This window comes from Salvelinus sp. IW2-2015, linkage group LG5 (genome assembly GCF_002910315.2).
Source record: "Salvelinus sp. IW2-2015 linkage group LG5, ASM291031v2, whole genome shotgun sequence".
Classification (NCBI taxonomy): Eukaryota; Metazoa; Chordata; class Actinopteri; order Salmoniformes; family Salmonidae; genus Salvelinus; species Salvelinus sp. IW2-2015.
In genome coordinates, this window is record NC_036844.1 from 25,251,420 (window position 1) to 25,276,654 (window position 25,235).

A 25,235-nucleotide genomic window follows, 5' to 3' on the forward strand; every position below is an offset into this window, starting at 1 on the left:
TAACAATCATCACAATTCCGATGGTATTAACACTTCTAGTCCACATATGAGCAATGTCACGTTCTAAAGGGTAACACTCATAGACTTAAATCAAAATAACTGTAACGTGCAGTATGCCTGTTTTGATATGAATTCATATATAGGAAGTGGAAAATAGTGTGTCTGCGCATGCGTCCCCACCTCAGGGTGTGTGTGTGTGACATGCCTGGTATCCTCTGATCTTCCTGTTCATTGCCCCATTGTTTGTTCTGATTGGCCAGTGTCTGTCCCTCACCTCAGTTTTACTGCCGTTCAGCACCTGCCTCTGCTTTGTGTCTCAACATCCAGGTCCAAAGATCGCTGGCTGCAGTGTTTGCTCTAGCTCTGTGCCCTTACCCTGAGGGGGATCCCGTTCTGTTTCCTGTAGCTGCCCATGACTTTGCCTCCCCCACCTCTGAGACTCCACCTGCTCTGCTCCACTCCTGCCTTCTACCTAGGAGTCTCAGGAGCCCCTCTGTCTGGGTCTGCGTCTTGGTGTAAGTGTGTTTGCCCAGACTGAAGCGCAGTTCCGTCTCCTGGATTTACTCTAGTTCAACTGAAAGGGAGGGTGTGTTGAGTGAGAGAAGTGGGTGTCGTTGGAGACATCCTTAGGCCTACTTCCTGCCCGTCTTTGTTGTACCTGTCTGTGTTCTGTTGACGAACCTTGACTTTCCTGAGGGACTCCGATATCATTCTTCTCACTGAGGTATGTGACTGGACATTATTTGCTTTTCTCCAATGATACTGCTGCTAACAATTAAGTGAACCTGTGCCTGGGGTTTGTCTAGAACGGGTCTGTCGACAAGTTCAGAGACTTCAGAGATACAGTATTTGGCTAATAAGGAAAAGCTGATCAGTTAATCAAACTGACATACAGCATCCTAATGAATTTGAACATAATATAACCACTGGGCACAGACGTCAATTCAACGTTGGTTTAACATAATTTCATTTAAATGACCTGTTGCAGTGACCGTATTACCACCACACCGGCGGTCACAGGTCATGAAAACATTCAAATTCCACATGACCGTTTAGTCACGGTAATTAGGCTTCTCCAAGCTCTGATGCTGCTGATGGTCATTAGTAGCCTACCAAACTTGCTAACTGCCTGGTACTCAGCACTCTATTGTCCCTCTAATCACTCTGACATCAATGCAAATGTATTAGAAAATCTAATCGAACAGTTCATGAGAGCGCATGAGCTCACGTTGCGCAACATCTCAATAGGCTATGCAATTGTGTGAGAAAACAGAGTGATGGCCTCTACTAAAAAGAAGAGTATCAGCTTTCTATTGGCTAGGCCTACTATATTTATTTTTCAACTTTCCTAATGTTAAGCACATTGCTTATATTTAAAACAGGAGTATAGCCTACCTGGCTGGCATGAAAATGAACCACAGGAAAATAGTCCTTCATTCGCTATTTAAGTACATAGATGACATGTATTTTTTCCAGCTGTCCCTGTTTCGATACAGGTGCATGATAATGGTCCATTCTAAATCAAAACAAATTTCACACATGTTATTTAGTATATGTAAAGACAAGATTAAGTCTGATGGGTGACAATATTAGCCTATCACTTGTGAATGATATATTATCATTTGTGAATGATGCCCAGCCCAAGAAACAATGCCTTTTTTGCGACTTTTTCTAATCATAGTCGCACACTGGGGCGGCAGGTAGCCTAGTGGTTAGAGCGTTGGACTAGTAATCAAAAGGTTGCAAGATCGAATCGCTGAGCTGACAAGGTAAAAATCTGTCATTCTGCCCCTGAACAAGGCAGTTAACCCACTGTTCCTAGGCTGTCATTGAAAATAAGAACTGACTTGAGTAGTTAAATGAAGATAAAATAAACACCTCATGTAGCCTAACCATAGGCTTATATGTTTTCATAAGGTTTGTATCACAACTGAAGTGGCCAAATAACTTCTTAAAATGAAGCATAACATGCATAATTGCATTTGCAGTCACTTTTGATAATGGTATTTTACGCATTTTTTTTAATGCTAGTGGTTGTATTCATTTTGGATCTATCGCATCCCACAACTGTCCCAGGCTAGGTTTGGAATATTTATTTCTCTCACAGAATAGAATAGGTCAACCTTTGTACTATGGGAGATAGTAGATTGACAGAGGCTAGTGCTTTTGCTGTTCATAAGGCCTACTCATCTTGTTGGCTGATGAAAAGTAAATGTGGACCGTTCTTCCAATATTTTCAATATGCACCTTGGAATTGGATAAGGAACCACGCAGTTGCATCCCCGATGTGACTGTCTTMACTTGTAGCCTGTAAGAAAAACCCGAACATGTGATGGAGTGCACAGCACCTAGGGAGAAGGGCACAATGGCTACTGGCCAAAAAAAAGGCATGGATTTTTTTAGGGTGCGTTACAGCCACACAAAGGGGATGCAGCCGTGAAATTCTAGGCATTGATCATCAAGTGCTTGTCAAATTGTGAATGAGTGACTGATGTAGTGTGTACAGCCTGCGCAAAAAAACAAAGCAGAGGTCATGCCTTTCAAGCMACYTTTTTAAAATCATCATTAGTCTCATCATGCAGCCTTACAATGTATTAAAAATCAAAACATATAGCCCAACGTTTGTAGAACAACTAAAGTTACATAAAACATATAGGAATTCCTATTTCTTTGTTAAACGCTCAACACAGAATAGCTGCATGTGCACACACAAATCGTTTGGAGATAATGTTCTTTCTATTTTATTTAGCTTTGGTCAATTGTATTTTTCATACTATAAAATAATGCCATGGAATTCTATGCAAATCTTGTCTGCTAAAAGAACTAGTGTAGCCCACAGCCATTTGGCATAACCAGATCAGGACCTAACATTAGGACAACTCAGATTATGCTATTCTGTTCTTCTGAAATAGACAACATTTTCTTCATATCATAGACCTGTCTTTACAATAAGGGATTTATTGTAAAGGTGTAGGCTGTATTACATGGATTGATTAGTCTTTTTAAATGTAGATGTTCCAAAGGTCTGCATCAGTGGCTTGTAGGCTATGTGTGGAAGCCAGGAGATGCTAAATGTGTTTATGTTAATTAACGGTCAATTACCGTGAGACCGACAGTTATTTGCTTGACAATCACTGGCTGATAAAATTTCGTGACCACCACAGCCCTACGTGGAAACAAGTTGATTAAACCAGTGTGTGTGCCCAGTGGGTACTTTGGATCAAAGTGTGTGTGTTCTGGTACAATGTAGGGAGTAAATATTCCCAATGTGAAAGTTTAAACTAAAACAAAAATGAAAGAAATATGGGTGTGGGAAAGCATGGAATTGGGGCTTAGTTTTGGTTTTTGGTGTTGTGGTGGGCGTGAGAGGGTGAGATGACTTTTTAAACTGTGGTTTGGAGTGAATACAGCCGTTTATTTGTGAGTTTCTGCCAAAACAGATGGTCATTGAACTGTACAATTTATTTCATGGTGAAAAACTTGTCAGAGGAAGATACTATAAATATATATATTAATATTATCTTCTTTATAATATCTTCCTTTGACAAGTTTATATATAATAGTTTCTGTACTTCTAAGGCTTTCTATTTACTTGAATGTAAGGTGTGTGGGCTGTGTCTGAGGTTTTTGAGCTGGTGGCGGCCATCACAGAGGACCTAGAAGACTGATAAGAAGACTGATAAGGAGACTGATAAGAGAACTTTGACTTCAGGCAGGCGAACATAATGTGGGGAATACCAGGTCTAATGTTCAGGGTTATGAGCGATCTCAAGTGTAGTGACTGAGTATGGATTATCAAGTGTATTTTCCTCTGGTACAAATGGTTGATAAGGAGTGGCTCTACTACATCTCAACATGGCATTCACTCTACCAGTGAGCATAGAGGGGAAACTTACGACATAGCAGGTTAATGTACATGAGCTTTTACAAGAGCTTCATCCTTAATATCAGAAACTATACATTTGACTCCTCTTTATGAGKTATATTGGACTTAAAAGAAAATAAAAATAAAGAAAATAATTAATCTTTATTTAACTAGGCAAGTCAGTTAAGAACAAATTCTTATTTACAGTGACACCCTACCAAGGAACAGTGGCCCCGACCGGACAGATTTTTACCTTGTCCGATCGGGGATTCGATCCAGCAACCTTTTGGTAACTGGCCTAACGCTCTAACCACTAGGCTACCTGCCACCACAGACTTGCCCTGATCAGATCTGTATTTATTATATATATTTTTTTTTAAATCAAAGCCTCATGGAACATATTACACTGTAATAAAGAGGATTCATAGTTTCATTCATCTTCATGGACATGGCCTAAAATATTCCCAGATTATGGTTGATATTCATTTAAAAAGCTCCAGCCACAGTAATCCAGAAGAATAAAACCCAAACATAAATTCTATTTATGAAATTCAAATTTCATATTTTTTTTTWAAATCAGGCCTACTCCGTGACTAATTTAACCAGTGTCTGTGAAACCTGTTCATAGAAACCAGCGCCTTGTCCATAACTCAACAGATTATCCCTATAAAGCCAATTCGAGCATTTCTGTATAAAGCTCATTAGATCACAKCAATGCCATTTTCACAAAATTTTCACTTGAACGTATGATTCTTGGTGTTCATTTAGATATCAGGAAGCTCATTTGCGTAGGGAACAGGCTTGTGTGTCTGTGTGTGCATGCGGATATGTGTGGAGGCGGGGCCAGTGATTAAAGAATTCGCACTCTCACCAATAGTGTAAAACTGATAAGTGGTCGTTGCCAAGGATACTACACATAGGCCTACGTTAGTACAACCCTGCAAGGCTTACCATGAACTTATCATAAAATGATTATAGCTGTTCCACACTTGCTGTTCCACACACTGGTTAGAGTGTATAGACCTGCTGTAAACCGTTCTGCTCCCTTCGCTCTGTCATAACGCGGTTACAATATACTGTAGCGGTACCACAAGTATGTAGAAATCATCATTGTCGGGAAGTTTCCCAACCTTGCTTCTCATCATTTTATATAATGGGTTTCACTTTGTGATTCCATTATTATTCAAGCTATTATTCCACATCTGTTTCTTCTACCAGGTGTGATATGGGAGTGATGAGCTGAACATGGGGTCGCTACTGTCACAATTGGGTCTGGAGTGTGGGAGGAAGGAAGTAAAAGGTGAGTTAACTGACCTGCTGTAGTCTAGTCCCAGCTCTGATGTGGAGAGCATCCCCAGAGTTTATTATTTTACTGCCACGCCTGTGATCCGACTATCTGTGTCYCAGCCCTTAAGGGGCTAAAGCCAGCATTTACTTGTGGAAAAGTTGAGCGGTTTATTGCCACACCTGTGATATTTAATTGATGTTGTGTTTCCACCTACAGAGGAAGAAAGACACCTGCGAGCAAATGACAGAGAATTCAACTTGTCTTACGAGTATGCTGTAAGTACTGCGGTCGATTACTCATTCCAAGCCATTGTTTACATTGTGTGTCTGCATGTTATGTTTTCATGTGTATTTGTCACAGTAACACATTCCCCTCTTGCTCCCCATGCAGGACAATGCCATTAAAACCTCCAAATACAATATCTTCACCTTTCTCCCGCTCAATCTGTTTGAGCAGTTCCAAAGACTGGCCAATGCCTACTTCCTCTTCCTCCTCTGTCTCCAGGTAACCTTTACAAAGCCTTAATGCAGCCACTCTAAGCCTTATTCTGTCAATGCTATACAGGGCTGAGGCCTGTAGATACAGTGTATTCGGAAAGTACTCAGACCCCTTGACTTTTTCCACATTTTGTTACATTACAGCCTTATTCTAAAATGTATTAAATAAATAAAAAATGTCCTCATTAATCTACACACAATACCCCATAATGACAGAGAGAAAACAGATTTTCGAAATATTTGCAAATTTATTAAAAATAAAAAACAGATACCGTATTTACGTAAGTATTCAGACCTTTTGCTATGAGACTCGAAATTGAGCTCAGGTACATCCTGTTTCCATTGATCATCCTTGATGTTTCTACAACTTGATTGAAGTCCACCTGTGGTAAATTCAATTGATTGGACATGATTTGGAAAGGCACACACCTGTCTATATAAAATCCCACAGTTGACAGTGCATGTCAGAGGAAAAACCAAGCCATGAGGTCGAAGGAATTGTCCGTAGAGTCAGACAGGATTGTGTCGAGGCACAGATCTGGGGAAGGGTACCAAAAAATGCCTGCAGCATTGAAGGTTCCCAAGAACACAGTGGCCTCCATCATTCTTAAATGGAAGAACTTTGGAACCACGAAGACTTTTCCTAGAGCTGGCCGCCTGGCCAAACTGGGCAATCAGGGGAGAAGGGCCTTGGTCAGGGAGGTGACCAAGGACCATATGGTCACTCAGACAGAACTCCAGACTTCCTAGGTGGAGATTGGAGAACCTTCCAGAAGTACAACCATCTCTYCAGCATTCCACCAATCAGGCGTTTATGGTAGAGATGGAAACCACGGAAACCACTCCTCAGTGGCCAGACGGAAACCACTCCTCAGTAAAAGGCACATGACAGCCCGCTTGGAGTTTGCCAAAAGGCACCTAAAGGAACAAGCTGCTCTGGTCTGACGAAACCAAGATTGAWCTCTTTGGCCTGAATGCCAAGTGTCATGTCTGGAAGAAACCTGGCACTGTCCCTTCGATGAAGCATGGGGGTGGCAGCATCATGCTGTGGGGATGTTTTTCAGCAACAGGGACTTGGAGACTAGTCAGGATCAAGAGAAGATGAATGGAGCAAAGTACAGAGAGATCCTTGTTGAACACCTGCTCCAGAGCACTCGGGATCTCAGACTGGGGTTCACCTTCCAACAGGACAACGACCCTAAGCACACAGCCAAGACAACGCCGGAGTGGCTTCGGGACAAGTCTCTGAATATTCTTGAGTGGCCCAGACAGAGCCCGGATTGAACCGATCAAACATCTCTGGCGCAACCTGAAAATAGCTGTGCAACGACACTCCCCACCAAACCTTGAGAGGATCTACAGAGAAGAATGGGAGAAACTCCCCAAATACGGGTGTACCAAGCTTGTAGCTTCATACCCAAGAAGACTTTTGAAATTGTAAATATACCAAAACGTAGAATCTGAGTGCAAATGTATATTTCTTCATAGTATCCACATAAACTCCCTCATGCCCTGGAGCTGGCATACTATACTATATTGCTGGCATACTATACTATACTATACTATATTGTAGGGAGTAGCAGTACTAAATGGCAGCAGAAAGGTGAGTCCCTGCTGGTGATGTTTTGTCTCTCCTGGTTACTCTCAGCTCATCCCAGAGATCTCATCCCTGTCCTGGTTCACCACCGTAGTCCCCCTGGTCCTGGTGCTCTCCATGACCATGGCTAAGGACGGCAGCGACGACATAGTGAGCTCAACGTCTACTAATTACAGTATTAAGACCAGATACAGAACATGGTCTACATAGACCTGTTTTTTTCTGGTCTCCAGATCCTAATATTCCCTCTCCTTCGCCTGTGTAGAACAGACACAGATGTGACAGACAGGTGAACAACCGGAAGGTGGAGGTCCTCATTGATGGAGAGTGAGTCTCTTCCCTTTGTCTTAGCTAGTTTCTCAGTGCTTGGAAAGTGCTTGAATGTCACAGATTAGCTCTCAAGAGGTCTGTATATTTGTTGTGTATGCATCAGGTGGTGATTTGTTAGTCAGTGTTAGCGTTCTCAAACACTAGATGTCACTCTAGGCTTGCTTTAGCATCATTACGATCTTGCTCTTTTCAGACTAAGGAGTGAAAAGTGGATGGATGTTCAAGTTGGGGACATCATCAAGCTGGAGAATAATCAGTTTGTCACGGTAAGGTTGGAGGTGTCTGCTGAGGGTCAAAGGGCAGATGTACCACAGAAATACAATCAGCCAGTGTAGGAATAGAAATACAGAATAGAAAATCAGACTAATTTATATTTCAAGTAAGTCATAATTTATGGGGTTTCACATTAACATTCTATAGCTCTCTCTCTCTTGTCTTTATCACTCTCCTTCTCCAGGCCGATCTCCTGTTGCTGTCCAGCAGTGAGCCTCTCAACCTCGTCTACATAGAAACAGCTGAACTAGATGGGTGTGTCTCTGTTGCGTTCATGTTTGTGTTGACCTTTGACACCAAAGATATTTCACTGCCTTTCTTAATTGTATGAGCTCTTCCTCTTTCTCTGTGTTTCTCATCCTGCCCTCCTCCTCCTTTAGAGAAACTAACTTGAAGGTGAAGCAGGCCCTGACTGTGACAGGGGAACTGGAGGATAGCATAGAGAAACTGGCCAACTTCAACGGTAAGACTGGAAAAACGTTTAGATTATCATGGCTTAAAAGTCTAGATCTTATGAATCAGAATATTCTTAACTGTTGTACAGTCCCTGAACCTCTCTGTCCCTGTGTAGGCGAGGTGCGCTGTGAGCCACCCAACAACCGCCTAGATAAGTTCACTGGCACCCTGACTCTGAAGGGAGAGACGTACTCCCTGGACAACGAGAGGATCCTGCTGAGAGGCTGTACTCTGAGGAACACCCAGTGGTGCTTCGGCCTGGTCGTCTTTGGAGGTGAGTCTCACCGGTCCACATAATGGCAGAGAAATGACCTAAGACTTTCATAAAAAATATCCACAACTGATGATAAATCTATTCCCTCTTCCAGGTCCAGACACCAAGCTGATGCAGAACTGTGGAAAGACTACATTGAAACGGACCAGCATTGATCGCCTCATGAATGTTCTGGTGCTGAGTGTGAGTATGACTATACATACACACACAGTCATCACACACACACTTCTTAACTGTCATGTTTGGTCTTCCAGATCTTTGGTTTCCTGGCGGTTATGTGTTTAATCCTGGCCGTTGGGAATGGAATCTGGGAGTACCAGGAGGGCTCTAAGTTTGCTGCATTCCTACCCAAGCAAGAAGGGGTTAACGCTCCCTTTTCAGCCTTCCTCACCTTCTGGTCCTACGTCATCATCCTCAACACTGTGGTGCCTATATCCCTCTACGTCAGGTCAGTGCAGTTCACATATTATCCAGTCATTCACTGCAATTGCATCTCTGTGTCCAAATGTGTTACTTCTACTGTGCCTTTGATGACAGGACTACATCACCAATGTGAATTGATTGCATTTCTCTCTCCCTCTCTCTCTTTCTCCTGTGTTTTGGGTGCAGTGTTGAGATCATTCGCCTGGGTAACAGTTTCTACATAGACTGGGACAGGAAGATGTACTATCCCAAGAGTGACACGCCTGCCGAGGCCAGGACCACCACGCTCAACGAAGAGCTGGGCCAGATCAAATACATCTTCTCTGACAAGACTGGAACACTCACACAGAACATCATGACCTTCAACAAGTGTTCCATCAACGGGAAGTCCTATGGTGATGCTTGGCGCTGGAATACACACACTTAAATCTAATTGTATTTGTCACATGCGCCGAATAAAACAGGTGTAGACCTTACAGTGAAATGCTTATTTACAAGTTAAAAAATACGGTATATATATATTTATTTATTTATATATATTCATAGTTTTGATGTCGTCACTATTATTCTACAATGTAAAAAATTGTTAAAATAAAGAAAAACCCTTCAATGAGCAGGTATGTCCAAACTTTTGACTGGTACTGTATATATAAACACATGAGAAATAAAACACACAAGAATTAATCTATATACAAGGAGTACCATTGCCATATCAATGTGCAGGGATGGATGGTAATAGAGGTAGATATGTACATGTAGAAAAAGGTCAAGTCTAGCACTATAAGCATGTATCATGTGTTTACACACACGGTAAGGCATACATTAATACACATAGGTGGCAATCATTCACTGTACCATATAACTGACAAAATATGTTTCTGTTCTCCAGGGGAGTTGTTGGACTTTTCTGGGCAAAGAGTGGAGATTAATGAGGTGAGAGGAGGAAAAGGGTGTGTTGGGTTTATGGATTTAATGTATSAAAGAAAATCTCTAAGGCCCTTTCTTTGGCAATAAATCCTTACATTCCGTGGCACTAACATGCCTAACCCTCACTCACTCTCTGGTAGAAAACAGAGAAGGTGGACTTCTCTTGGAACAACCTGGCCGACCCAAAGTTCTGTTTCCATGACCACAGCCTTGTGGAGGTGGTGAGGGAGGGCAACCCCGAGGTGCAGGCCTTCTTCCGCCTGCTTGCGTTGTGCCACACCGTCATGCCCGAGGAGAAGAAGGAGGGTGAGAAAGCGACTCCTGCTGGATTCACATGTTATTGCATTGGTGTGGGTGACTATGGACTGAGGCTTGAGGTAGAAGTTGCACAGTGGTTGGGAGGACAACTTCTACCTAGTCCATAAACTAGACAAGGCGACTAGTAAATATCTTCCGTTATTGTGATCTTCTAGGTGAATTGTACTACCAGGCCCAGTCACCAGACGAGGGAGCTCTGGTCACAGCAGCCAGGAACTTTGGCTTTGTGTTCCGCTCTCGTACGCCAGAGAGCATCACTGTAGTGGAGATGGGAGAGCTGGTCACCTACGAGCTACTGGCTGTACTGGACTTCAACAACGTCCGCAAGAGGATGTCGGTCATCGGTGAGTCCATCCAACACTAACCGTTACACTAGTAGGAAGAGGAGGAAGGGAAGCGCTACTAAGGTACACAATAGTACATTTTGGTAGATAGAAGGTGCTCTTTGGTAAAAGGGGTAAATTGGTCATCAAAAAGAAAGGAGGACCAAGGCACTGTTCATATAATTAATTAAAATGCCTTTATTGGTATGGCATGTTCAATAGATTTTTTTATTTTTTTAACTGACTCGTTTCGGCTGCATGGCCTTCGTCAGGGAGTAAAAAAAAAGAATACAATGTCCTCTTTTGAACAGCTTTTCCAATTAGCCCTAATTAGAAGAGGGGGTGGTTACAAAATTGGTTGGACACACCTAGTAAGCAATACTATACACATTAAAAGGTGAAATACTGTCGCTATGTTATCATAAAAATACAACTCCAAGCTAGAAGTATCAGGACACTTAGAAAGGTAGTTCTAACATTAAATATGACTGGGAGAAGTGTCAAGGATAAGAAAGCAATATATTCCATACTACACTAGAACACGGCAAAACATGAACAACAACAGTCTAAACATAGCTGAGAGCAATTGAGCAAAATGTCCACTAGATGACAGCAAATTGACCTATCACGACCATACAGGAAGGGTGAGAAATCCATATCTTCATTTAAACCAGGGTATTTAGTGGCCTGTAGTTTGTAAATCCCAAAACTTTCCCTTTGGTTTAACTGTTTAGGACGGTCCCCTTTTCTAATAGAGGCCGGAATATGATCAATACCCATAGCTTGTAGGGAGGCAGGGTTGCCTTGGTGTAAGGACTTGTAGTGCCTTGCCATGGGGTAGTCTTCATTGCTTACCCGTATGGCGTACTTGTGTTCCGCTAAGTGGTCTTGAAGGCATCTCTTAGTCCATCCAATGTAGAACACACTAACTGTTACGCCTTTGGAATTATAGGGGAATATGTTCTGAAACCGTAGCTATTTAGAATTATCTGAGTTAACTAAGTTAACAAAACCTGATTATGTGTTGTGTGGCCCCTAGTCCGCAGTCCGGAGGGCAAGCTGACTCTGTACTGTAAGGGAGCAGACACCATCATCTTTGAGAGACTAAACCCTTCCTGCAACAAACTAACGGAGGTCACCACCGAACACCTCAATGTGAGTAACTAGCTTCTGTGTGTCCGTGTTTAGAATTCTGTATTTTTTGTGGAGCGTGTGAATATATGTAAAATCTTACACGAGATGAACTATATCCTGTATGTCCAACTCTGTACCTGTGTGTTAGATCCTAACTCTAACTGTTCCATTGACAGGAGTATGCTGGGGATGGTCTGCGTACGCTGGCTCTGGCCTACAAGGACATAGACCCAAAGTATATGGAGGAGTGGAAACTGCGCCACCATGAAGCCAGCACTGCCATGGACGAGAGGGAGGAGAAGTTGGATGCGCTGTATGAGGAKATCGAGAAAGGCCTGCTGGTGGGTACTACAGACAGAAGTATCATTACATTGTCCTACAAGATAATCCACTAGCACAATATCAACTGAATCTTTCATGTTTGTACCGGTATGTGTGTGTAGCTGTTAGGATCCACTGCAGTAGAGGATAAGCTACAGGATGGAGTGCCTCAGACCATTGAGCAGCTCTCCAAAGCCGACATCAAGATCTGGGTGCTCACTGGAGACAAGCAAGGTGGGTTATCTTCCTTAGAATATACTATCAATAAGGCTACAAAACTTTTCTCTGGCACACCTTGATTCTCTTTTCTCTCTGTCGGAACAGAAACGGCAGAGAACATTGGCTACTCCTGCAACATGTTGCGAGAGGAGATGACCGAAGTGTTCATCGTGTCGGCAAACACAGCAAAGGAAGTCAGAAAGGACCTCCAGTGAGTCCACAGACAGACTATTGACAATCACTTTCATAGCTTGACGCACCACAGTAAGGTGACATGTAAAAGTATCTCTCTCTCCCTGACCAGGACCGCAAGGAGGAAGATGAGACCTGATGGACCAGAGGAGCCTACTGTCACGAAGAGTAGAAGTGGCCTGTTTTGTCTTTTAAAGACGGAGACAGTGGCGGATGAGCCAGTGGATGGAGAGTACGCTATGGTGATTAACGGACACAGTCTGGTAAGGACAAGGACTCTGGTATACTGGGCTCTAATGGACTTAGCAACAGTCATGTATCTAATGTGTATTATTTGTTGTTCCCCCTAACAGACTGTGTATGACGAGTGGTTCATCACAGGACAAGTTACTGGAAACATAAAACTTATATTCTGATTGACATATGTTGTAATCACTTTTTATAATCTCTGTTCCAATATTTCATGAACAATCCTTCATTAATTTATCTCTGTCCTTCCACTACTCCCTCTCCCCTCACCCCTACCTCCCCCTCTCCTCCCTCTCTCTCCCCTCACCCCTACCTCCCCCTCTCCTCCCTCCCTCCCTCTCCACCCAGGCCTTTGCCCTGGAGAAGGACATGGAGATGGAGCTGCTGCGGACAGCGTGTATGTGTCAGACGGTGATCTGCTGCAGGGTGACTCCACTGCAGAAAGCCCAGGTGGTGGAGCTGGTGAAGAAGTACAAGCAGGCTATCACTCTGGCCATCGGCGACGGCGCCAACGACGTCAGCATGATCAAGGGTAGGGCTGCTTGATCAAGGGTCAAGCAGCTCCGATTATGAGCTGCTTGAACACTGTGAAGGTGTTGAAGGATCCTGATTCTTGATGCTAAATGTTTGACTGCTGTTATGATTCCTCTAATCAACTCATACACACACTCATCCTCTCCATCTCTCTCCCACCACCCCTCTCCCTCTCTCTTGCTCTCCCTTCCTCTCTCCCCCCTCTAGCTGCTCATATAGGAGTAGGTATATCAGGTCAGGAGGGAATGCAGGCGGTGCTCTCCAGTGACTTCTCCTTCGCTCAGTTCCGCTACCTGCAGCGCCTCCTGCTGGTGCACGGCCGCTGGTCCTACCTGAGGATGTGCAAGTTCCTGCGCTATTTCTTCTACAAGAATTTCACCTTCACCTTCGTCCACTTCTGGTACGGCTTCTTCTGCGGTTTCTCAGCACAGGTGAGACACAGAGACAGAGGTGCATGCACAGAGATGAGCAGAAAAGTCATGCTTTAGTTTTTTTAGAGTATGACATGTTAATTCCTTTATAACTAGTGGCAGAAGTAGTTCCTGACCAGGAAACATACTGGGCTCTAATGGAATAAACAACAGTCATGTATCTAATGTGTATTATTTGTTGTTCCCCCTAACAGACTGTGTATGACGAGTGGTTCATCACCCTGTATAACCTGGTTTACACAGCTCTACCTGTGCTGGCGTTGAGTCTCTTTGACCAGGTAATCATGTCTCTTAGGCTTATGTTAGTATGTCAGTAATGTACGTCAGCCAATTATGTATGCCGATGCAAGTAAGTAGTATGTATGTAATCACATACACTGAGTATACAAACATTAAGAACTCTCTTTCCATGACATAGACTGACCAGGTGAATCCAGGTGAAAGCTATGATCCCTTATTGATGTCACTTGTTAAATCCACTTCAATCAGTGTAGATGAAGGGGAGGAGACTGGTTAAAGAAGACAATTGAGACTGGATTGTGTATGTGTGCTATTCAGAGGGTGAATGGGCAAGACAAAATATAACATTTTTAAAGGGTGTATGGTAGTAGGTGCCAGGCGCACCAGTTTGTGTCAAGAACTGCAACACTGCTGGGTTGTTCATTCTGAACTGTTTCCTGTGTGTATCAAGAATGGTCAACCACCCAAAGGACATCTAGCCAACTTCACACAACTGTGGGAAGCACTGGAGTCAACATGGGCCAGCATCTCTGTGGAACGCTTTCGACCCTTGTAGAGTCCATACCCTGACAAATTGAGTCTGTCCTGAGGGCAAAGGGAGGGTGGTGCAACTCAATATTAGGAAGATGTTCCTAATGTTTGGTATATTCAGTGTCAGTGGTGGAAAAATTACTAAATTGTCATACTTGAGTAAAAGTAAAGATACCCTAATAGAAAATTACTCAATTGAAAGTCACCTAGTAAAATTCTACTTTAGTAAAAGTCTAAAAGAATTTGGTTTTAAATATACAGTACTTAAGTATCAAAAGTAAATGGAATTGCTCAAATGTACTTAAGTATCAAAAGTAAAAGTATAAACCATTTCAAATTCCTTATATTAAACAAACCAGACGGCACAAATGTAATCTTTTTATTGACGGATAGCCAGGGGCACATTCCACACATAATTTACAAAGCATTTGTGTTTAGTGAGTCTGCCAGATCAGAGGCAGTAGGGATGACCTGCGATGTTCTCTTGTAAGTGTGTGAATTTGACCATTTTCCTGTCAAAATGTAACAAGTACTTTTGGGTATCAAGGAAAATGTATGGAGTAAAATTATATTATTTTCTTCAGGAATGTAGTGAAGTAAAAGTTGGCAAAAATATAAATAGTAAAGTACAGATACACCAAACTACTTAAATAGTACTTTAAAGTATTTTTGCTGAAGTACTTTACACCACTGTTCAGTGTATGTCTCCCTGTATATCTGTGTGTTTAGGATGTAAATGATCGGTGGAGTTTCCAGTACCCCAAGCTCTACGCCCCAGGCCAGCTCAACCAGTACTTCAGTAAGAGGGCCTTTGTCTACACGGTGTTACACAGTGGCTACAGCTCCCTGGTCCTCTTCTTCATTCCCTGGGCAGCCATGTACGACACGGTCCGAGACGACGGCAAAGACATTGTGGACTATCAGTCCTTCGCCCTGCTGGCCCAGACCTGCCTGCTCATCGCCGTCAGTATACAGGTAAGGAGAAGGGAGAAGAAGGGAAATAACATGTATACTTATGTTATCAAATTTGGGTGTGGTATATTAATGGTATATTAATGTTTCAACTGAGGCTTAAACCATATTTGCAAACATACAGTTGAAGTCGGAAGTTTACATACACTTAGGTTGGAGTCATTAAAACTTGTTCTTCTTGTTAACAAACTATAGTTTTGGCAAGTCAGTTAGGACATCTACTTTGTGCATGACACAAGTCATTTTTCCAACAATTGTTTACAGACAGATTATTTCACTTCTAATTCACTGTATCACAATTCCAGTGGGTCAGAAGTTTACATACACGAAGTTGACTGTGCCTTTAAACAGCTTGGAAAATTCCACAAAATTATGTCATAGCTTTAGAAGCTTCTGATAGGCTAATTGACATAATTTGAGTCAATTGGAGGTGTACCTGTGTATGTATTTCAAGGCCTACCTTCAAACTCAGTGCCTCTTTGCATGACATCATGGCAAAATCAAAAGAAATCAGCCAAGACCTCAGAGAAAAGAATGTAGACCTCCACAAGTCTGGTTCATCCTTTGGAGCAATTTCCAAATGCCTGAAGGTACCATGTTCATCTGTACAAACAATAGTACGCAAGTATAAACACCATTGGGCCACGCCAGTCGGTCATACGCTCTGGAAGGAGGCGCGTTCTGTCTCCTAGAGATGAACGTACTTTGGTGTGAGTAGTGCAAATAAATCCCGGAACAACAGCAAAGGACCTTGTGAAGATGCTGGAGGAAACGGGTACAAAAGTATCTATATTGACAGTAAAACAACTCCTATATCGACATAACCTGAAAGGCCGCTCAGCAAGGAAGAAGCCACTGCTCCAAAACCGCCATAAAAAAGCCAGACTACAGTTTGCAACTGCACATGGGACACAGATCGTACTTTTTGGAGAATTGTCTCTGGTCTGATGAAACAAAAATAGAACTGTTTGGCCATGATGACCATCATTATGTTTGGAGGAAAAAGGGGGAGGCTTGCAAGCCGAAGAACACCATCCCAACCGTGAAGCACGGGGGTGGCAGCATCATGTTGTGGGGTGCATTACTGCAGGAGGGACTGGTGCACTTCAGAAAATAGATAGCAACATGATAGCAATTCATAATCCAAGATGGCGTAGCAGTCGGACGTGTCTTTGTCTTGTCCTGTCCCGTGTAAATAGTCTTCGTATTTTTCGTATACATTTCGTATATATTTTAATTTCACTTTCCATCTAGGAACTGAATATACATTCCTACATTCCGCCTCACCCAATGTGGTACGGACCTGCTATTTTTTATACTTTAGAACCGTACCCCAATCAGAAGCTAGCCAGATAACTAGCTACTAGCTAGTAGTCAGTTAGCCACTGCTGCGGTCTTCACCCTCAACTCGGACACAGCCAGCTTCAATACCGGGCCAATACCTGCCAGTCTGCAAGCGCGATATCAACCCAGAGCATATAGGCTGCTTTTTCTCTACCACATCACCGGATTCCTGACGCAAGCTCTGGACAATTACACCGTATCATCACAGCTAGCTAGCTGCAACCGAGTGGCTACTACTGGCTAACACCTCTGTCCCGAAGCAAGCACCAGTTAGCCTTGAGCTAGCCTCGAGCTAGGCCCATCTGCCGGCTAGCTGAAGAGGTCTACCAGCGAATTCTTGGGCTACAATACCAGCTACAAGCTAATTTAGCCATTTTTTTGCCGCTGCTAGTAGCTTTTACCTTCGCACAACACCAGCCCTGTTATTAGCCTGGATATTACTCACCAATTTACCAGCATCGGACTGTCTCTCGACAACAAGCCGGATTCCTGCCGTAATCCCTGAGCCACTCTCTGATCCTCACAGCTAGCTTGCGGCTAGCGCAGCTAGCGCCACTGCCACGAGCTAGCACCAGTTAGCAAACACATTCTACAATTCCACAACCTCTCTTTCGCCATCGCCATCTGGCTTGGATTCTCTGTCGACACGACCACGTCTGGCAGACCCCCTCGTCTGAGCAGACCCACCCCCGGGCTACTAACTTTAAACGCCGCGTGCTAGCTTAGTGGAGGCCTCCCTGCTCCATCTACGGCTGCCCCCTGGACACTATGACCTTGGCTACATAGCTGATGCATGCTTGACTGTCCATTAATTCACGGTACTCCATTCTGTTTATTTGTGTTTTATCTGTCGGCTCTGTGCTTTAACTCAGGATCTGTTTGTAGTTAATCCGACCTCTCTGCCTAGTCGTCGCCATTTTTACCTGTTGTTGCTGTGTTAGACTAGCACCCTGTTATTGCTGCTGTTATCTTACCTGTTGTTTTAGCTAGCTCTCCCAATCAAGACCTGCAATCACTTTATGCCTTATTGTATGTCTCTCTCAAATATCAATATGCCTTGCATACTGTTGTTCAGGCTAGTTATCATTATCATTGTTTTGGTTTGCAATGGACCCTGTAGTTCCACTCTCCGTACCTCTGATACCTCCTTGGTCCCACCCCCCACACATGCGGTGACCTCACCCATTGAGACCAGCATGTCCAGAGATACAACCTCTCTTATCATCACCAGCTGCCTGGGCTTGCCTCCGCTGTACCCACGCCCCACCATACCCCTGTCTGCACATTATGCCCAGAATCTATTCTACCACGCCCATAAATCTGCTCCTTTTATTCTTTGTCCCCAACGCTCTAGGCGACCAGTTTTGATAGCCTTTAGCCGCACCCTCATCCTACTACTCCTCTGTTCCTCGGGTGATGTGGAGGTAAACCCAGGCCCTGCATGTCCCCAGTCACCCTCATTTGTTGACTTCTGTGATCGAAAAAGCCTTGGCCTCATGCATGTCAACCAGAAGCCTCCTCCCTAAGTTTGCCTTACTCACCGCTTTAGCACACTCTGCCAACCCTGATGTCCTTGCCGTGTCCGAATCCTGGCTTAGGAAGCCACCAAAAATTCTGAGATTTCCATACCCAACTATAACACTTTCCTCAAGATAGAACTGCCAAAGGGGGAGGAGTTGCAATCTACTGCAGAGATAGCCTGCAAAGTTCTGTCATACTTTCCAGGTCTATGCCCAAACAGTTCGAACTTCTATTAAATTTTTTTTATCTCTCCAAAAAATAAGTCTCCACTGTTGCCGCCTGCTACCGACCCCCTCAGCTCCCAGCTGTGCCCTGGACACCATCTGTGAATTGATCGCTCCCCATCTAGCTTCAGAGTTTGTTCTGTTAGGTGACCTAAACTGGGATATGCTTAACACCCCGGCAGTCCTACAATCCAAGCTTGATGCCCTCAATCTCACACAAATCATCAAGGAACCCACCAGGTACAACACAATCCGTAAACATGGGCACCCTAATAGACATTATCCTGACCAACCTGCCCTCCAAATACACCTCTGCTGTCTTCAATCAAGATCTCAGCAATCACTGCTCTTTGCCTGTATCCGCCACGGGTCCGCGGTCAAACGACCACCCCTCATCACTGTCAACCGCTCCCTAAAACACTTCTGCGAGCAGGCCTTTCTAATCGACCTGGCCCGGGTACCCTGGAAGGATATTGACCTCATCCCGTCAGTTGAGGATGCCTGGTCATTCTTTAAATGTTACTTCCTCACCATATTAGACAAGCATGCTCCGTTCAAAAAATGCAGAACCAAGAACAGATATAGCCCTTGGTTCACTCCAGACCTGACTGCCCTCGACCAGCACAAAAACATCCTGTGGCGAACTGCAATAGCATCGAAGAGCCCCCGCGATATGCAACTGTTCAGGGAAGTCAGGAACCAATACACGCAGTCAGTCAGGAAGCAAGGCCAGCTTTTTCAGCAGAAATTTGCATCCTGTAGCTCTAACTCCAAAAAGTTCTGGGATACTGTAAAGTCCATGGAGAACAAGAGCACCTCCTCCCAGCTGCCCACTGCACTGAGGCTAGGTAACACGGTCACCACCGATAAATCCGTGATAATCGAAGACTTCAACAAGCATTTCTCAATGGCTGGCCATGCCTTCCTCCTGGCGACTCCAACCTTGGCCAACAGCCCCGCCCCCCCGCTGCTACTCGCCCAAGCCTCCCCAGCTTCTCCTTTACCCAAATCCAGATAGCAGATGTTCTGAAAGAGCTGGAAAACCTGGACCCATACAAATCAGCTGGGCTTGACAATCTGGACCCCCTATTTCTGAAACTGTCCGCCGCCATTGTCGCACCCCCTATCACCAGCCTGTTCAACCTCTCCTTATCATCTGAGATCCCAAGGATTGGAAAGCTGCCGCGGTCATCCCCCTCTTCAAAGGGGGAGACACCCTGGACCCAAACTGTTACAGACCTATATCCATCCTGCCCTGCCTATCTAAGGTTTCGAAAGCCAAGTCAACAAACAGATCACTGACCATCTCGAATCCCACCGTACCTTCTCCGCTGTGCAATCCGGTTTCCGAGCCGGTCATGGGTGCACCTCAGCCACGCTCAAGGTACTAAACGATATCATAACCGCCATCGATAAAAACATTACTGTGCAGCCGTCTTCATCGACCTGGCCAAGGCTTTCGACTCTGTCAATCACCATATTCTTATCGGCAGACTCAGTAGCCTCGGTTTTCTAAATGACTGCCTTGCCTGGTTCACCAACTACTTGCAGACAGAGTTCAGTGTGTCAAATCGGAGGGTGATTTGTCCGGTCCTCTGGCAGTCTCTATGGGGGTACCACAGGGTTCAATTCTCGGGCCGACTCTTTTCTCTGTATACATCAATGATGTTGCTCTTGCTGCGGGCGATTCCCTGATCCACCTCTACGCAGACGACACCATTCTATATACTTCCGGCCCTTCCTTGGACACTGTGCTATCTAACCTCCAAACGAGCTTCAATGCCATACAACACTCCTTCCGTGGCCTCCAACTGCTCTTAAACGCTAGTAAAACCAAATGCATGCTTTTCAACCGTTCGCTGCCTGCACCCGCACGCCCGACTAGCATCACCACCCTGGACGGTTCCGACCTAGATATTGTGGACATCTATAAGTACCTAGGTGTCTGGCTAGACTGCAAACTCTCCTTCCAGACTCATATCAAACATCTCCAATCCAAAATCAAAGCAAGAATCGGCTTTTCTTCCGCAACAAAGCCTCCTTCACTCACGCCGCCAAACTTACCCTAGTAAAACTGACTATCCTACCGATCCTCGACTTCGGCGATGTCATCTACAAAATAGCTTCCAATACTCTACTCAGCACTGGATGCAGTTTATCACAGTGCCATTCGTTTTGTTACTAAAGCACCTTATACGACCCACCAGCGACCTGTATGCCCTAGTCGGCTGGCCCTCGCTACATGTTCGTCGTCAGACCCACTGGCTCCAGGTCATCTACAAGGCTATGCTAGGTAAAGTGCCGCCTTATCTCAGTTCACTGGTCACGATGGCTACACCACCCGCAACACGCCTCCAGCAGGTGTATCTCACTGATCATCCCTAAAGCCAAAACCTCATTTGGACGCCTTTCCTTCCAGTTCTCTGCTGCCTGCGACTGGAAGAATTGCAAAATCTCTGAAGTTGGAGACTTTTATCTCCCTCAACAACTTTAAAAATCTGCTATCCGAGCAGCTAACCGATCGCTGCAGCTGTACATAGTCCATCTGTAACTACCCACCCAATTTACCTACCTCACCCCCATACTGCTTTTATTTATTTACTTTTCTGCTCTTTTGCACACCAGTATCTCTTCTTGCACATGATCATCTGTGATTTATCACTCCAGTGTTAATCTGCTAAATTGTAATTATTCGATTTATTGCCTACCTCATGCCTTTTGCACACATTGTATATAGATTCTCTTTTTTTTCTACCATGTTATTGACTTGTTTATTGTTTACTCCATGTGTAACTCTGTGTTGTCTGTTCACACTGCTATGCTTTATCTTGGCCAGGTCGCAGTTGCAAATGAGAACTTGTTCTCAACTAGCCTACCTGGTTAAATAAAGGTGAAATAAATAAAAATAAAAAAAGGGAGGAAAATTTGTGGATATATTGAAGCAGCATCTCAAGACATCAGTCAAGAAGTTAAAGCTTGGTCGCAAAGGGGTCTTCCAAATGGACAATGACCCCAAGCATACCCCCAAAGTTCTGGCAAAATGGCTTAAGGACAGCAAAGTCAAAGTATTGGAGTGGCCATCAAAAGCCCTGACCTCAATCCTATAGAAAAAATTTAGGCAGAACTGAAAAGCGTGTGCGGCGCAAGGAGGCCTACAAACCTGACTCAACCAACTTATTGTGGGAAGCTTGTGGAAGTATTTTAAGAATGTGATGTCCAGAAATCAATTTTACTGTCCTAATCTTTTGTGTTGACATCTCGGTTTTCTTTGAAGTCGGAAACATTTGACCCAAGTTAAACAATTTAAAGGCAATGCTACCAAATACTAATTGAGTGTATCTAAACTTCTGACCCACTGGGAATGTGATGAAAGAAATTAAAGCTGAAATAAATCATTCTCACTTCTATTATTCTGACATTTCACTTTCTTAAAATAAAGTGGTGATCCTAACTGACCTAATTTTTACTAGGATTAAATGTCAGGAATGTGAAAAACTGATTTTAAATGTATTTGGCTAAGGTGTATGTAAACTTCCGACTTCTACTGTACATACATACACATACACACTCTGGACTAATGTAAAAGGCATCTCTCTAAAAACACACACACAGTAACAGAGTCTGAGGTAGCTGCATGTGTCTTTGTTTAAGCTGGGTCTGGACACCCACTATTGGACGTCAGTGAACCAGTTCTTCCTGTGGGGCAGTCTGTGTGTGTACTTTGCTGTCATATTCACCATGTACAGCAATGGCATGTTTCTCATCTTCACCTCCTCCTTCCCCTTCATTGGTGAGTAGTACCACTCAGCACCCATCCATCCACCTCCTCTCCCTTCATCATTCATGTCTTTCTATCTGAACGTTTGGTCAGTGACACTATCTGCAACTGTTTGTTACAGTATCTGTGACTATGTAGGTGAGTATCTGTCACAGCAATCATCATCTGAATACATGTTGTGATGCTATACTCTATGTAACAGGCACAGCCAGGAACTCCCTGAACCAGCCCAATGTGTGGCTGACTATGCTACTCACCTCCATCCTCTGTGTGCTTCCTGTGGTGGCATATCGCTTCCTCCGCATCCTGCTGTGGCCCACTATCAACGACAAGGTCAGATGTCAATGGTTAACTCCTTTGTAATTGGCATTGAAGATTCACAAATTATTTCTTCTCCCTCACTCTCTCTCATTCCTCCTCCTCCTTCTAGGTGAGGTACAAGGTGAGACAGGACAAGGTGTTGCCCCCTGCCCCTCGCCGTGTCCAAGCCCGCCGCGCCAGTACCCGCCGGTCAGGCTATGCCTTCTCCCACGCCCAGGGCTACGGTGACCTGGTGACCTCAGGCAGGTTCCTGCGGTGGACCCCGAAGAGCCGGCCAGCCCTTTTCTCCCAGACAGACTCCCCATTGGCCCAGACCCAGCCTCAGTTCTACCGCACCATCAATGAGGGGGGGGAGCCACCACTGAGTCCCTAGGAGTGATGACCTAACAGAGCACACAGTGTTCAGGCCGTTCAGTCTGAAAATCCTCAATCTATTCCTAAAAGAAATATCAAATGTCAATCAGCCATGTTTCTGTGAAACAATTCCACTGATGCGAGGATGTGTAACATTCTTCATCTGGATGAAAAGTACAAGGACAACCCCAAGCCTAAATTCAGCATTTAGTGCCAGGCTTAGTTTCAAGATGTATGTATGTGGAAGTACTGTACTTGTAACTGTAAAAAAAAAAAAATGGTGATACAGCAACAAAATCATGCTGTGCATAAGTCCAAAATGATCATTATGGTACAATGGTCATAGTGGCAGTTGGTGCCGTTTATGATTAGGGAGGACGATTTGTTTTTTATGGCCTTATTTCTATTACAGCATAATATTGGATGACTGTCATTCATATTCCATTCACCCAGCTCAATGTAACATCTATAGGTTTAGGCTGCTACATGATACTCTAATTTTCCCTATACCCATCATGAGGCTGCTACAACCTAGCCTAGGTGCACAGGTCAAAATACAAATTGGAGTAATTAAGGTGACAGACAGTGCCTGCATCTAGCTGATCTAGGGTGTAATCATTAGTTCAAACCGCTGCAAACGAGAATTTCTATTGGACAAATTCAGGTAGGTTTATTCCCGTTTCGTTCCGTTTGCTTCTGTTTAAGATACATTTTTCACCTGAATCGACAGAATTAATAGACCCCTGATCACCCGCACACACAGCTCACTTTCATAGCAGCCACATACAAACAGCATCATCACTTTGCTCGTTGTATAAATCTTTCTCGCTTCTATGCGCTCTCCTCCTCTCACCTTTTCCCTTCGCTTGTGGACTTCAGTGCACAACACAACAGTTGTCTGTGACCAGTTTTTTTTAAACTTTCCAAGCCAAAGCTTCATACCATAACCGCTAACCGCTTCACACAGCCTACATCGTTGTCACCATATTAGCTTACATCATAGTCAACATAGCTACTAGAAATAACGCGTTAGTAAACCCGCTACACTCACACAGTACAGTGTACAGCAAGCAGTTTAGCAGTTACACCGGTGGGCCCCGGTGACAATAAAAAATAAAAAACGAAAGCTTACCTAGACTTGGAAGAGTTTCAGTGTTGGATAGCCTTAGCCAGCTACCTAACATAAGTAACATTCCTCTCTGTTTGAGCCAGGTGTTTAAGTAGGCTAAATTAAATAGCTGCATTATCTAGCTGTGAAAGTGTACAAAATATAGCTCTCTCTGCTGCTTCTCCTTATTTTTTAAAGAAATTCTTTTTTTCAAAACTGTTCAACTATTGTCTTTCTCTTTGAGTCAAATACTCATCCACATTTTATGCACTACAGGGCTAGCTAGCTGTAGCTTATGTTTTCACTACTTGATTCATTCTCTGATCCTTTGATTGGGTGGGCAACATGTCAGTTCATGCTGCAAGAGCTCTGATTGGTTGGAGGACGTCCTCCGTAAGCCATCATAATTACTGTGCACGTCTATGGTAGGGGGTGAGAACCATGAGCCTCCTAGGTTTTGTATTGAAGTAATTGTACACAGACGAGGATGGAAAATAGCTGTCCTCCGGTTACAACATGGTGCTACCCCAGAGTGTGTTGTTGAGGATACTGTAGACCCTCATTGCAAAACAGTGCATTTTAATTTAGTGACGTGAATATATTTAATATAGTTTTATCTAAAAAAAAAAAAAAGGATAACTTTTTTAATGTTTCACAATTTTTTTTAAAGGAAATTCACTGAGTAGGATGGTCCTCCCCTGTTTTGAATTGAATTGTAGTTATTCTTGAGTTATTACTGTGTTATTATACAATTTAGTGAGACTAAAAGGGCCTTAAATAACATAATTTGAAACTTTTATACAAACTTTCTTTACATATTGTTCCACCTACATTGTAGTGAACTGTCTGTACTCAGGGTGTTGCATTGAGTTATGATATATTATTATTTGAGTGCATTTTGTCAGTCATAGCCTGTTATGACTTTACCTGATTTATGTTAGTATACCTTAGTAGACATATTTGTAATATTTGTTGGACCTACATAAAGATGTTATATTTTTTTCTGGGAATAATATTGTATGAAAATATAAACATTTTCTCAAATCATTGAAACACTAATCATAGACTCTCTAATGTGATTTTAATTATGTACCCTACTTTTTGAGCATTGTACTGCCATAATAAATGTTTGATATTTTTGTATTCCTTTTGTTGTTTTTATTGTTTGTAATCGTTGGTCATTTTTTATAA

General features: G+C 43.5%; 1 protein-coding gene across 2 annotated transcripts; it reads left to right on the forward strand.

Annotated features, from left to right (window-relative positions):
* Nucleotides 1-327: 327 nt before the first annotated feature.
* On the forward strand, nucleotides 328-25,187 carry LOC111964093 (phospholipid-transporting ATPase ID). Of its 2 annotated transcripts, XM_023987813.2 has the most exons (28): nucleotides 330-724; nucleotides 5,084-5,165; nucleotides 5,370-5,428; nucleotides 5,544-5,657; nucleotides 7,299-7,397; nucleotides 7,513-7,574; nucleotides 7,771-7,843; nucleotides 8,035-8,105; nucleotides 8,231-8,313; nucleotides 8,422-8,580; nucleotides 8,675-8,763; nucleotides 8,835-9,028; nucleotides 9,190-9,398; nucleotides 9,893-9,936; nucleotides 10,071-10,236; nucleotides 10,404-10,592; nucleotides 11,611-11,726; nucleotides 11,882-12,046; nucleotides 12,149-12,260; nucleotides 12,351-12,456; nucleotides 12,550-12,700; nucleotides 13,035-13,218; nucleotides 13,428-13,651; nucleotides 13,846-13,929; nucleotides 15,152-15,397; nucleotides 22,135-22,273; nucleotides 22,464-22,594; nucleotides 22,692-25,187. In XM_023987813.2, exons 2-28 carry the CDS (start codon nucleotides 5,111-5,113, stop codon nucleotides 22,953-22,955), a joined length of 3,588 nt encoding a protein of 1,195 aa, XP_023843581.1. In that variant the 5' UTR covers nucleotides 330-724; nucleotides 5,084-5,110; the 3' UTR covers nucleotides 22,956-25,187. The 2 variants fall into 2 exon arrangements, with proteins under 2 accessions (XP_070299724.1, XP_023843581.1); XM_070443623.1 differs by having other exon boundaries at nucleotides 328-724; nucleotides 8,231-8,580.
* The last annotated feature ends 48 nt before the right edge of the window (nucleotides 25,188-25,235 follow it).